The sequence below is a fragment of the Elephas maximus genome, chromosome 6 (genome assembly GCF_024166365.1).
Source record: "Elephas maximus indicus isolate mEleMax1 chromosome 6, mEleMax1 primary haplotype, whole genome shotgun sequence".
In the NCBI taxonomy this organism is placed as follows: Eukaryota; Metazoa; Chordata; class Mammalia; order Proboscidea; family Elephantidae; genus Elephas; species Elephas maximus.
In genome coordinates, this window is record NC_064824.1 from 67332899 (window position 1) to 67346853 (window position 13955).

Genomic DNA, 13955 nt, shown 5'->3' on the forward strand with positions numbered 1-13955 from the left:
ACAGGAAACTCAGTTATTTGGGCGTCGGCTGCTGAGAAGTTTTGTTTGTTTGTTTTAAGGGGAAAAAGGGACTTAAATATTACTAATGGATTCATCTGCTTGAAATCACCAACTGGGAGCTGAGGAGTGTCTAAGAAACTGTATATAAACTATTTCCTAAGATCAGTGTTCCTTTCTGACAAAATGGGCAAAGAGACTAGAAACATATCAAATTCTCATCCATTTCTAACCTTCATTTGAAATGACTCTCCTATCAGTTCCATCATATTTTATGGATTCAACAACGTTCTCCTTTGAATCACTCCAGTAGATCCGGTCATTGTTCAAATAATCAATACTAAGGCCTGTTGGCCAACCAAGGTCCTCGGAAACCAAGATTTGCCGATGTTGCCCATCCATCCAGGAACACTCAATTTTAGACTCTCTTCCCCAGTCAGTCCAGTACAGAAGCCTGTAACAAAAGGTTCTTCATTGTAGCATTGAATCTAGTGGAGCTTCTCCACTAAAACAGAGCATGGGCTTCTAGTAGGGTAATCATCTGTTTTTCTCAGTGACCTGGGTGCTAAGTGACTATTTCAAAGGGAAATCGAATACATCTGTGGCCTATCTTTCCTGAAAACTGCATTTCCTTAATAGAAACTGGCCAACTCTGTCTGAAAGACACATATTCAGACCATGTAAAAAATATAATTATGAAACCTGTCCATTCCTCAAGAACTATTTATTAAGTGCCTACTATGTGAGAGGCAGTGAGATATAAACACATGGAGTTTATGTTCTAACTCTTTTATAATCTGCATTTTGTATCCAGTTAATATGTGATAGTAAAGAAATTGTCTAAGTGCCATAGATTGAATTGTGTCTCCCCAAAATTTGTGTCAACTTGGTTAGGCCATAATTCCCAGTATTGTGTGATTGTCCACCATTTTGTGATCTGATGTGATTTTCCTGTATGTTGTAAATCCTAATCTCTGCCTGTGGTTAATGAGCCCAAATTAGGTTATGTTAAAGAGGATTAGGGTAGGATGAACACCTTACTCAGGTGACAGCCGTGACCCAATGTAGGGGATGTTTCCCTGGAATGTGGCCTGCATCACCTTTTATCTTACAAGAGGTAGAAGGAGACAGAAGCTGGCAGAAAGATGGGGACCTCATACCACCAAGAAAGTAGGGCTAGGAGCAAAACACATCCTTTGGACCTGGGGTCCCTGCCCTGAGAAGCTCCTAGACCAGGGGAGATTGATGATGAAGGAACTTCCCCAGGAGCTGGCACCCTGAATTTGGACTTTGAACCTACTAGACCATGAGATAATAAACTGCTATTTGTTAAAGCCATCCACTTGTGGTATTTCTGTTATAGCAGCACTAGATAACTAAGACACTAAGCAAGCAAAAGAAGATGGCCTGACAGTAAAGCGTTACACGGAGTTGCAAAACCTCAAATATCTAGTGAGACCAGGCAGGTGAGATAAATGTGAGGAGTGGGCCAGTTATGAGTGACACAGATGGGGAGAGCAAGGCCCTGTCTAAAAGGGCAACAGACTCACCTCTAGCCAAAACTGCATCTAGGGATGCAGGCCTACCTAGTGTTAATAGTTCTGATTTTTCAAGCCAGAAACTGAGATTTTTCTTTCTTTCTCTTAATTTTAAATGTTGGCAACTAAAGTAAACAAATGTAGAGCTCTGTATAGACTTGAAGCACTTACTAATGAAGATCAAAGACTACAAATCAAACATGTTTATGGGCCATATTTATACTCCTGGCTACCATTTTGCAAACTCCAATCTAAACCAATTATCAGGTCTAGACCAAACCTTAAGTTCTATTGAGAAATGTGTGGATTTTAAACAAACTGGGCTCTGGAAAAAACATGGCCAGAGACTTCCGTATACTGAGTAGGCCCAAAGCCTATAATAAAAGGCTCAAAAACTGGTGAATATCACCTTGTTCTGTTCCAATTAAAAACAATGTACATATGAAAGAAGTCAGTCACAAAGGAGCACATACTGAATGATTCCAATTGTAGGCTATGTCCAAAATAGGCAAAGCCATAGAGACAGAAATTAGATTAGTGGTTGCCAGGACTGGGGTGTGGAGGAAGGATGAGAAGATTAGAGGGTGACAGCTAAGTGATGCAGGGTTTCTTTTGGGGTAATAGAAATGTTCCAAAGTTGATTGTGGTGATAGAAAATACAACTCTGAATATAATAAAAGCTACTGAATTGTACACTTTACAGGGATGAATTTTACAGCATATAAATTATATCTCAATCAAAAAAAAAAAACTGGTAGACAGAATGAGTTTTCCTCCTTCATGACCTTGTTCATGCTTATGTCCATGTCTTGTGCTTATGAAGCCCGCCCTGTCTCTGTCTGTCTGTCTACATCTAAGACAACCAACCAGGTCTGTCTTTAACCTCACTCTCATCCATACTGATCTCTCTGGGAACCACATACTTTATCACCTATTATATTCCCAGTGGGTCCTAATCTTCAAGGTTCAGTTAAAGTCAACTCCCTAGCTATAATCTTCTCTGATCCTCTGCAAGTAGTAGGCCTACCACAGTGTTCACAATAGTTTGATTGTGGCATTCATCCTTTTCTACCTTATATTATAGCCAGCGATTGCTGAATAAAGTAACAGGATATTATCTCATCCACATTTGTAAACAGGAGATAAAAAGTTATGCCTAATCCATACGGCTTTTGTATGATTAAAATGAGTTAATGTGTACAGAGAGCACTTAGCATAGTAGCTGGCATATGGTAAGAATATTATACATTGGGCTATTTTTATTGTCCAAGAACAACTTTGGTACAATTTTTAAAAAATCATTAGAGACATGTACTTCTATGAGAATTCATTGGAAAATATCTAGAACATCAAGAATCCTTTGCATACTTACCCTAGTTTGGGATTCACAACAATTGCAGCTGGTTGATCTAGTTCGGTGGAAATCAGCCACTTTCTGTACCTTCCATCAAGCTTAGCCACCTCAATCCGTTTTGTTCTGGCATCTGACCAGTAAATATGCCTGAATTTAGAGAGACAAAGTTAAATAATGGAAAAGGCTAGACTGGCCACTTCTTGGGAAAAGATTTGAAGATGAGGTTATTTAGGTTGAAAATTCTAACCGACAAGACAGCTACTAGGATACCCGTGATCTGACACAGTGCCCCTCTCTCAGGAATGCCCCAATCTCTTCAGCCAAGGGGGCATCTGTGGAAGGTTACACGTGGAAGAGTGAGGGATGGAGGGGGCTTCAGCCTTATCAGCCAAAGCTGCTGAATAAGCAGTCAGGACTCACATCAGTATTATTACGAGGCATATGCTTCCAGGGAGAAGTCATTAAGACACCTATGGGCTGGCGCTTTAATTCTGATTGCTCCCATAAGTCTGTTTCCTCCTTAACAAAGAGCCATACCAATCAGGAATCTGGAATCAGCTCCAAGAATCAGTGGAAATAGTCTTTCTAAAAGACAATCTCAGCAAGGCCATCCTATTCTTATTTACACACCTTAAAGCTGCAGGTCTCAGTATTTACAAACAAAAAAAATTCCAGAAGTTTCTTTATTCAATAATTCATTCAGGATGAGAATGAGGTAAAACTTCAAACAAGAAGATAGACCTGCCATTGCTTGGCTGGCTTTCAGAAGGAAGCGTTAAAGCTGAGCATTTCAACTTCCTGACTCTAATAACAATTCTCTGAAGCTTTATTTCCTGTCTGAAGACACTGAAATGAGCCTCCTTTTGACCTAAAGGCACAGTGGGGATGTAATTAACTTCTTCAGAGATGCTCAAATCTTTCAGAAACACTAGACAAGTTTGTGAAAAGGTGAAAATTAATTTATATTGCAAATGACTCTTCATTCTCCAGGAGGGCAGTGAGTCCCTGAACTTTCCCTCTCAAACATTTTTCTATTATTCGTTCATTTTCAAGAGCACAGGGGTTTCTATGAATGCTTGAGCTCTGATTCTAACTTAATCACATCCCTACAAATGTCACTTCACTACAAGTCTCCTCCTTGAAGAAGAAGCTTAATAACCTCTCCACATCAGTTTGCCATGTCATGCATCTACCTGATGATGATACTATTTAAGGTTCCTACTTAAGGGTCATCCAAATGTATGGCTGTGATCCCTGGGATTCTAGAAGTTTGTAAAGTGCAGGAACCCACATCTCTGTTAACTCAAATCCAAAGATTAAATAGGAAGGTCGAATTTCCAATCAGTTCAGTCTACAAAGCCTGATTAAAACACAAGATGTGCATTAATCATTTCCAAAATAACTACCATATAGAGAAATATTCCATCTCAACTGCTTCGTTGAGAATTGTGTCTCATTTCTTCATCTAATAAACTATGCTACCATAGTGACCTTCAGTCTATCCCATCTGAATTTAGAGACCATCTCAAGAATAGATTTGACGCATTGAACACTAGTCACCAAAGACCAGACGAGTTGTGGAATGACATCAAGGACATCATCCATGAAGAAAGCAAGAGGTCACTGAAACGACAGGAAAGAAAGAAAAGACCAAGATGGATGTCAGAGGAGACTCTGAAACTTGTTCTTGAGTGTCGAGCAGCTAAAGCAAAAAGAATTGATGAAGTAAAAGAACTGAACAGAAGATTTCAAAGGGCGTCTCGAGAAGACAAAGTATTATAATGGCACGTGCAAAGAGCTGGAAATGGAAAACCAAAAGGGAAGAACACGCTCGGCGTTTTTCAAGCTGAAAGAACTGAAGAAAAAATTCAAGCCTCGAGTTGCAATAGTGAAGGATTCTATGGGGAAAATATTATACGACGCAGGAAGCATCAAAAGAAGATGGAAGGAATACACAGGGTCATTATACCAAAAACAATTAGTCGATATTCAACCATTTCAAGAGGTGGCATATAATCAGGAACCAATGGTACTGAAGGAAGAAGTCCAAGCTGCTCTGAAGGCATTGGTGAAAAAGAAGGCTCCAGGAATTGATGGAATATCAATTGGGATGTTTCAACAAACAAATGCGGAACTGGAGGTGCTCACTCGTCTATGCCAAGAAATATGGAAGACAGCTTCCTGGCCAACTGACTGGAAGAGATCCATATTTAGGCCTATTCCCAAGAAAGTTGATCCAACCAAATGTGGAAATTATAGAAAAATATCGTTAATATCACACCCAAGCAAAATTTTGCTGAAGATCATTCAAAAACGGCTGCAGCAGTATATTGACAGGGATCTGCCAGAAATTCAGGCTGGTTTCAGAAGAGGACGTGGAACCAGGGATATCATTGCTGATGTCAGATGGATCCTAGCTGAAAGCAGAGAATACCAGAAGGATGTTTACCTGTGTTTTATTGACTATGCAAAGGCATTCGACTGTGTGATCACAACAAACTATGGATAACACTGTGAAGAATGGGAATTCCAGAACACTTAATTGTGCTCATGAGGAACCTGTACATAGATCAAGAGGCCTTTGTTCGGACAGAACAAGGGGATACTGATTGGTTTAAAGTCAGGAAAAGTGTGTGTCAGGGTTGTATTCTTTCACCATACCCATTCAATCTGTATGCTGAACAAATAATCCGAGAAGCTGGACTCTATGAAGAAGAACGGAGCATCAGGATTGGAGGAAGACTCATTAATAACCTGCGTTATGCAGATGACACAACCTTGCTTGCTGAAAGCAAAGAGGACTTGAAGCACTTACTAATGAAGATCAAAGACCACAGCCTTCAGTATGGATTACACCTCAACATAAAGAAAACAAAAATCCTCACAGCTGGACCAATGAACAGCATTATGATAAACGGAGAAAAGATTGAAGTTGTCAAAGATTTCATTTTACTTGGATCCACAATCAACAGCCATGGAAGCAGCAGTCAAGAAATCAAAAGACGCATTGCCTTGGGCAAATCTGCTGCAAAGGACCTTTTCAAAGTGTTAAAGAGCAAAGATGTCACCCTGAAGACTAAGGTGAACCTGACCCAAGCCATGGTATTTTCAATCGCATCATATGCATCTGAAAGCTGGACAATGAATAAGGAAGACAGAAGAAGAGCTGACGTCTTTGAATTGTGGTGTTGGCGAAGAATATTGAACACACCATGGACTGCCAAAAGAACAAACAAATCTGTCTTGGAAGAAGTGCGGCCAGAATGCTCCTTAGAGGCAAGGATGGCGAGACTGTGTCTTACATACTTTGGACATGTTGTCAGGAGGGATCAGTCCCTGGAGAAGGACATCGTGCTTGGTAGAGTACAGGATCAGCGGAAAAGAGGAAGACCCTCAACGAGGTGGATTGACACAGTGGCTGCAACAATGAGCTCAAGCATAACAATGATTGTAAGGATGGCACAGGACCAGGCAGTGTTTCGTTCTGTTGTGCATAGAGTCGCTATGAGTTGGAACCGACTCGACGGCACCTAACAACAACACCATAGTGAAAACTGATTTTGGAATCCAGAACTCTGTAAGAATGCTCTCCTAGATAGACTATAGAATCTTGACTTTGGTGATTTCTCAAACTTTTCCATGGCACACATACAATATAGGAAATGATAATGTTTATACGACACACTGGAGTAAACAGAGCTGGTTGCTGGAGCTAGAGCCAGCCTGGGCATCACTCAGCTGCACCAGGGGCTGCATGTATGCACATCTGGACCCAGCTGTAACACGGACAGCAGCAGGGAGCTCTGGCAAGGAAAACACAAATAGGCAAGAGAGTGGCAAATTTACCTTCCAACCCAGTCCACTGCCAATCCATCTGGCTGCACTATGTATTTCAGGTTCAGGTCAACTGCCTGCACAGGATTATTGCTACCGGATTCAAAGTTGGGGATATAGGCACATTTGATAGAACCGAAATTAGAGCCCTCCCCTAGCACGGAGTAATACACGACACCTGCAGAGGCAAGACACATGGGTCAGTTTCATACTAAGAATATCTGCTAAGGGAGGAACAGGTGAGTACTGTTCATTATTGACAGCTCCACATTTTTAAAAAAAGTACAGTTCCTTAAATTACAAATAATTCAATTACACTGATATGATAAAATCCTTTTATGCTATAAATGCTTCAACTGATAACTTACTGATATTTACTTAACTGCTTCAATTTGAGGGTAATTCATTAAAATATATTTCAGCCAAGAGCCTATTCACTCTCATTAGGATCATATGCTAGTTTCAAGCTCTAGTTTGAGCTGAATATATACATAAACAAGGGCCAAGCTGTGGAGAGCCATGAAAGAGCCACGTAAATGAGAAGTCCAATTTATTTACAGACGAAAGGATAGTAGAAGGCTATTTAAGGTATATGCTGAGAACCTGCTGGTTTTCTAGGTAAACACCATTCTTAAAAAGCTTGTTGTATTGCATAGTGAAGTTAAAAATATAACAATAATAAATCTTACATTTGGTATAGTTCGTGACAGTTTGCAAAGCATTTTCACATCTGTTATCATATTCAATCTTCAAAGCAACCTCAAAGGTAGGCCAGCAGAACCACATTACTACATTTACTTTATAGATTTAAAAAAATGAGAGCTATAGAATTGTTTAAGGTCATAAAGCTAGTAGATGAGTTTAACCGACATAGAAGGCGTTTTTTTTTTTTTTTTTTTTAACTCCGGCTCCATAGATCATCACCCCTACACCTTGCAGAGCCATGAGAGACTCCACAATAGGAGTCATCCATTTTTTCACTCATCCAACTAAATTTCTAGAGCACCCACCCTGTACACTATCCTAGATGCCGGGCAAGGTGCTAGGCACATAGAGATAAGTTAGATTCAATCTCTGCATCCAAAGAGCAAATGGGAAGAAAACTATGTGCACATGTAGTTATAACCCAATATAACACATGCTTTAGGAAGAGTGAATATAAAATACAACAGGCGTATGTGTGAGTAATCACAGAACTCTGCCAGAAGGAATGACAGCAGGTAACATTTGAGCTGAGCTGGAGTAGGAATTTTACAAGTGTACAATGGTAGGGAAAAACAGCATCTATATAAGCAAACATTGAAGTACATGGAGATGTGAGGTGGTATTGTAAGGATAATCCCCAGAGATGGGAGAGAAGGTTTGGCAAGAAGTCAAGAAAGGTTAGCTGGTATCGAAGGCCAAAAGGTGTCAGGTGCAAGCAGGATAGATAGAGCTTCCTCTTCCAGTCATGCAACAGAATTCATCTATCCCCAAAATTCAACACCTAAAAATTTAATTAATTCAGCGAATACCAACGACAGATGCCAAAGTTTATACTCACTGAGGCCTATGCCCTCGGGATCCCAATCATAGTCAATAGCTTGAATATGCTCCTCGTTGTCGAGATAATCTGAGAACTTCTCAGATGAAAGGTTATATTTTCGAATTCTGATGTTGTCAGGCAGTAGTAACAAAGGAGGATTACCTGTAAAAAAATGAAAAGCTGCTTTATCTTTCTGAATTCCACATCAACCTTTTTATATACAGTAAGATTTACAATGCATATCAGGTATCCATCCACAAACCCTTGCTTTAAAAACATAGGTTTTTAAAGGAATCTGACTATCCCTGCTAATCAGTTGAGCTGACTACCCAGCTGGGTTGCAAAATCAATGACCATGGACATTTTTATCTCTATTTCAGGTGGAAAGCTAACATATTGTTAGGTGTATTATCAATTCTTTAGTTCTTTATTAAGGAGGAGGTTTAGAGCAAGGCAAGATGGAAAAGGAATTTTTCCCCACTTCCTAACCCCTATATAATCTATATTTTCACTGATTTGATTTCTTTCTTCACTACCATTAAACAGACAAGATTTAGACATTCCATCTCACAGAAGAAATAGTGTTAGGAGCTCTACTAAAAAGCTACCAGAAAGTTCTCATTTCTTACTTTTTACTGACAGGTTTTTTAGCAGGTGATCAGCTCTATGACCCAATTTAGCTCCTAGCTAATGAAAAAAAAAAAAAAAGCTTATTCTTGATTTTTCCCTAAAGCAGCTATTTCATTGGTGACTCATCCCAAGATGCACAGTTTGGAATTTTGCTTTTAATTTACTTGAATAATATCAATCGACTCCAATTTAAGTAAATTTTAATAGTTCATTTTACATATTCCCTCTATCTCAAATATTCTAATTTATTTCAGTCATGTCCTCCATTCAAAGATTTAAACATTTCTAATTTGCTGCTTAATTACCCGAACAACTGTTCAAATGCCTTTACCCTAGTTTTTATTAGTTTCAGAAATGTTTGGAGGGTAAAATATTTAAGCATGCTAGTCAAATATTTGCTTTAAGAACCCTATTTGTATGAAGAAATCGAACAACCATTTTAGCCATTGTACCCTTAATTTGCAAAACAAACCTGCTCTTTCCTTATCAAGTCCTTTACTCTAGCACAAACTCCAAATCTATAAGGTCTATACCCCTAAGTAGGGTTTTCCAATTTAGATCAGACCTCTGGAAATATTATACTTATGCTTCCTCTTGTCATTTCTATCTAGTACTGATTACTGCTTTATATCAGGTTTGATTCTCAGATACTGGAATTAGGTTAAAATATAGAACGATTGACTCCAGTCTGTCTGTGATCAGAAGTTCATGAACAACAACAATAAAAAAAAAAAAAAAAAAAAACCAGGGTCGGGGGGAATCTGCCAACAGAGCATCCTTGATTTGTCCCAATTCAATATGACTGTTTTTGTGACACGTCTTGAATTACAGGACCTTGAATCTTGATCTCCATGCAGGTGGGAGCTAGATGGCTTCATTAATTTCCTTCTGCTGATAATCATTACACATGCAACCTTTGTTGTCACTGGAGCCTTTTAGAGGCTGACATCTTGTCCACTTTTTGAAATCTTTATCAAGGTTGGGCAAGGGGCTAAACCCATAATAACCAGTAACACCAGACTCTTATCATTTTAAATCTTACATACTTGTTGTGGGATCGTAGTGATGGTTTTAAGCTAGCAGGTGATGCAAGAGGAGAAGAGACTGGATGGGTATTGGGAAAGAAGTAGCTAGTGAGTTAAAAACAAGGCTCTTAGGGACTGACGTTTATATTCTGCAATTTCATTACTCATTAGTATTTATTCCCCCAAAAGTCAATTAATCCCAATATGAAACCACCCTACCATCAGCTGCACATCGTTTTCCATAGGGGTCACCCATAGACTTGAATCCCTCCACACAGGCACATTCATAACTTCCTTTGGTGTTATGGCAGTCCTGGGCACAAGTCCCAAATTGCTCACATTCATTGATGTCTGAGGGAAAAAAAAAAAACATGCAATATTTGCTCCCACCCATTGCTTACAGACTCTGCTTCTGTTTAAATTCATATTCACGAAGAGGACTACGAAGAGTACAGATGAAAATGAGCAACAATATCCAACATAGCTGGAATACTTACTAAGTTTTAGACAGTGTTTCACATGCTTTTTTCATTTAATCTTCCAAAAATCCTCTATGAAGTATAGACTATTATTAAGCCCAAAGTTCCAAAGCTGGTAAGCAGCTTGAATCTGCTCCATAGTGAGCAAAAATTTCCCCTGTAGTAAAGTAGCTGTCATTTTGTTGTTATTGCTTGACATCACTTCCCTTTTGCTCAGGCATGGGAATCACTGATTTGGATTTTCAATTGAGTTCTTAAAAAGCTTCAGCTCCCAAAAGAAATTTTACAACCATCTGAATATGACACATCATGAGTTAAAAACAGTAAATTAAAAGAAAACTAAAATCATACTCATCACTTACCATCTTAGTAAGTTACCTTCCGAGTCCATACTTTAGAACTAATTTGTCTGGCATAAGTAGCTATATAATAAATACATGCTGTTTGACTTAGAAAGTAAGACGTGTTTATTTTTCTTTTAAATTAGCTCACATGTTGATACTTTAGCAGCCATCTCACCAATGCCTTAATAATTCATATCAATTCCACATTTACTGGCCATGCACTTTGCTAGGCACTGGTAAGACAGCACGTGTATGTATACGGTGGGTGGGGAGGGGGGGAATCATTAAGGGAAATAAACGGTGATTTAATAAAAGGGAATGAGTGATGAATGTATACTGTACAAGGCTCTCCTAATAAGAACTGAAGGAAATATACTCTACCTTGACATAAGTTTCTGTTCAAAGTACTGGCTTTGTACCCAGGCCTACAAGTGCAGATAAATCCTCCTTCACTTAATTGGGTACAATTATGTTGACACAGATTTTCAGCACATGATCTTTGTTCTCCTAGATCTGAAAAACAAAATCCCAGCATTACAAATGAAAGGTATAAACTAGATCACTCACAAATGAGCAGTCAAGTGGTACATCAGGGGGAACACCAACCCATCACTAACTATTCTCTGGCCTGCCTATTATAGGATATTTTGATATGAGACCTCTGAATAAGCCTTTGTACAGGGTAGGGAGCCTCTAGATTGTCATTTCTGCTAATGGCCTGTTAGATCCTTGAGGCAATCTTTCCATTATACTCAGCACTGTCAGGCTCATCCACAGAGAATCCAATTCTGGGCTCTAGGACTATGCAGAAATGAGCACACAGTAACTTATTGCAACTGTCATTACCGGTTCTACTACCTTGGATAATATTTACTAACCACAATGACTATCGTTTCCACTTCCTGAGTACCTGTTATGTGTCAGACACTGTACTGTTTAACTATTTAATCTTGCAACAAAATTGTGAAGTAATTACGTATTTATAGATAAGGATACTAAGAGTAAGAGAAGTTAAATATTTGGCCCAAGATTACACAGCTAGAATATGGCACAGCAAGGATTCAAACCAGTTTTCTCTGAATGTAAAATCATGCAGTCTTTACTATTCCTCTGTATACTTTTTTTTTTTTCCTCTGTATACTTTTAAGAGCTACATAAAGAACACTGATAACTGGTTAAGTAAAGTTACAAATAGGAGGAAATTATAGTTATAAGAGGTATACAGTTTGGAAACACTGACCAACTGTATCTATATCTCCAAGCTGGCCAGGATGCAGTAAATGCAAATAGTCATAAACTGTTATTAGAACCATAAATAGGCATACATGGAGAGGCATTCTGCATATATGGTTTCAATAGACTAAAAAAGTTTCAAAAAAAGAAAAATGACCACAAAATAAAGCTCAGTGACATTGAATAGAACGCTGTCCTTGGAGTTGATATGTATATCAAATGTATACATGTAAGCCTTATAATAAAATTCTAGTCTGAGTTCTTAACAACTACATATTGCTTAACAAGTCTATTCTTCTTGAATAAGTCTCAGTGTTTTGTGTCTTCCTAGGAATTTCTCCAGTCCAACTAGGTTGTCTGATTTGTTGTTCTGTAAGGTTGGTTGTGACCACTCTACACTGCTAAATAAATGTGATCAATTTTTATTAATTTGGGTAACCTCGAGTCAGATGGAAATCCTGGTGGCGTAGTGGTTAAGAGTTCAGCTGCTAACTTAAAATATCAGCAGCTTGAATCACCAGCCACTCCTTGGAAATCCTATGGGTCGCTGTGAGTTGAAATTGACTCGATAGCAATGGGTTTGGTTTTGGTTTTTTGAGTCAGATACATAACCTTTCTGTGTCTCACTGTGTATAAACAAACTCTGTAATCTCCTCCAGCTCTAAAATCTATAATGTAAAGAGGGGTCCCAGCAGACAAAATGCTCCCTAGAATGGGTCATAGTCTCATAAAGCAAGAAGTCCTTAAACAAGAGCTGAAACCATGTAAAACTGTGCGGGTCTTCTTCAAATTTGATAACTTTTTGCATTTATTTGCATTTCATTAGACCATTTTAATCCACATAAAAACTAGTTTCCCCAGATCTAGACATATAAAATCATTCTATTTTCCATTTTATGAAGAAGGAATAAGAACTACTAGACAGAGAAATAGCAATCCAGTCTATCTTTATAATCACATCAATAATATTTGCAACCTGAAGTTAACTTCTTTCTTTTAGAGCTCCCTAATGTTAGAAATAGTAATGTCTTTCAGGTTTTTAAATATTTTCTAAAAATCAGACATAGGTTTCAAGTGCCTCAGTGAGGAAGTGGGAGAGGAAGAGGAGGGAGGAAGAGGATGAGGAAAGGGGGAAGGAGGAGGAAAAGGAAGAGAAAGGAAAGTTAAAAAATGGCAAATACGTTACAGCTGGTATTTTAAAGAAGGATTTTATGCCTCAGCCAAAATATCTGCCACAGCAGTAAGACTGAATTCCACACGATATATCCACTTAGCATCTGAAAAACGATGCTGCCCGCATACCCGAAGTCATGTCTGTGCTTCTTACTTTCTTTACGTAAACGCTTTTTAAGCCTTTTAACTGACACAGACAACTAAAAAGGAAAGCAACATTTGACCCAAACTCCTGGAACAGTTCATATCAGTCTCTGGACATCAGAACTAGAATCTGCCATCCAGCTTTGTGAATTCCCCCCATGTTCGTGCTTTTTAAATATTTCATTAAGTCACTTCATTACGTCGAAAACGCCAATGCTGTGTGACCACAACCAACTTCCTTATGCTCTCAGAGCTTGGTTTTATAAAATGGAAATATAAACAGCTACCTAGTAGAGCAAATTAGATAGCGTATGTAAAAGTACTTCATAAGCTATCTAGGACTATAAAGGTGTGAATTATTAGCATGTCATTCCAACCTTTCCACCACAATACTGATACAGAACTATCTTTCAGTTGTGTTCATCACCCTTTCCCTACACAAAGCCTAACCTCTACTTAAATAAAAATAAATGTTCCTTCCAGGGTTCCCTACAGCATTCCTATCTTTATCATCTACCCCTGATTGACATCTAAAGCCACATGCCAAAGGTACCGCATGTATTAGCATAAGATGAAAAAATGCACAGAGTAATAAGGAAAATATTTGGCTACAAGGTGCTTAGAAGCATCTAATGAACTAGTATGAGGATGTGCTCTGGATACAGGTAAAGCAGAGTTC

General features: G+C 38.6%; 1 protein-coding gene across 2 annotated transcripts in view; it reads right to left on the reverse strand.

Annotated features, from left to right (window-relative positions):
- Positions 1-13955, reverse strand: part of LRP2 (LDL receptor related protein 2) — a 178220-nt gene that overhangs the window by 16138 nt on the left and 148127 nt on the right. For both annotated transcript variants that reach the window (XM_049887376.1, XM_049887375.1), the window contains exons 64-69: positions 11108-11239; positions 10123-10254; positions 8267-8410; positions 6736-6901; positions 2908-3036; positions 231-451 (exon numbers count right to left, since the gene is read on the reverse strand). In XM_049887376.1, the coding sequence (XP_049743333.1) occupies positions 231-451; positions 2908-3036; positions 6736-6901; positions 8267-8410; positions 10123-10254; positions 11108-11239 (924 nt within the window). The remainder of the gene's footprint in view (positions 1-230; positions 452-2907; positions 3037-6735; positions 6902-8266; positions 8411-10122; positions 10255-11107; positions 11240-13955) is intronic.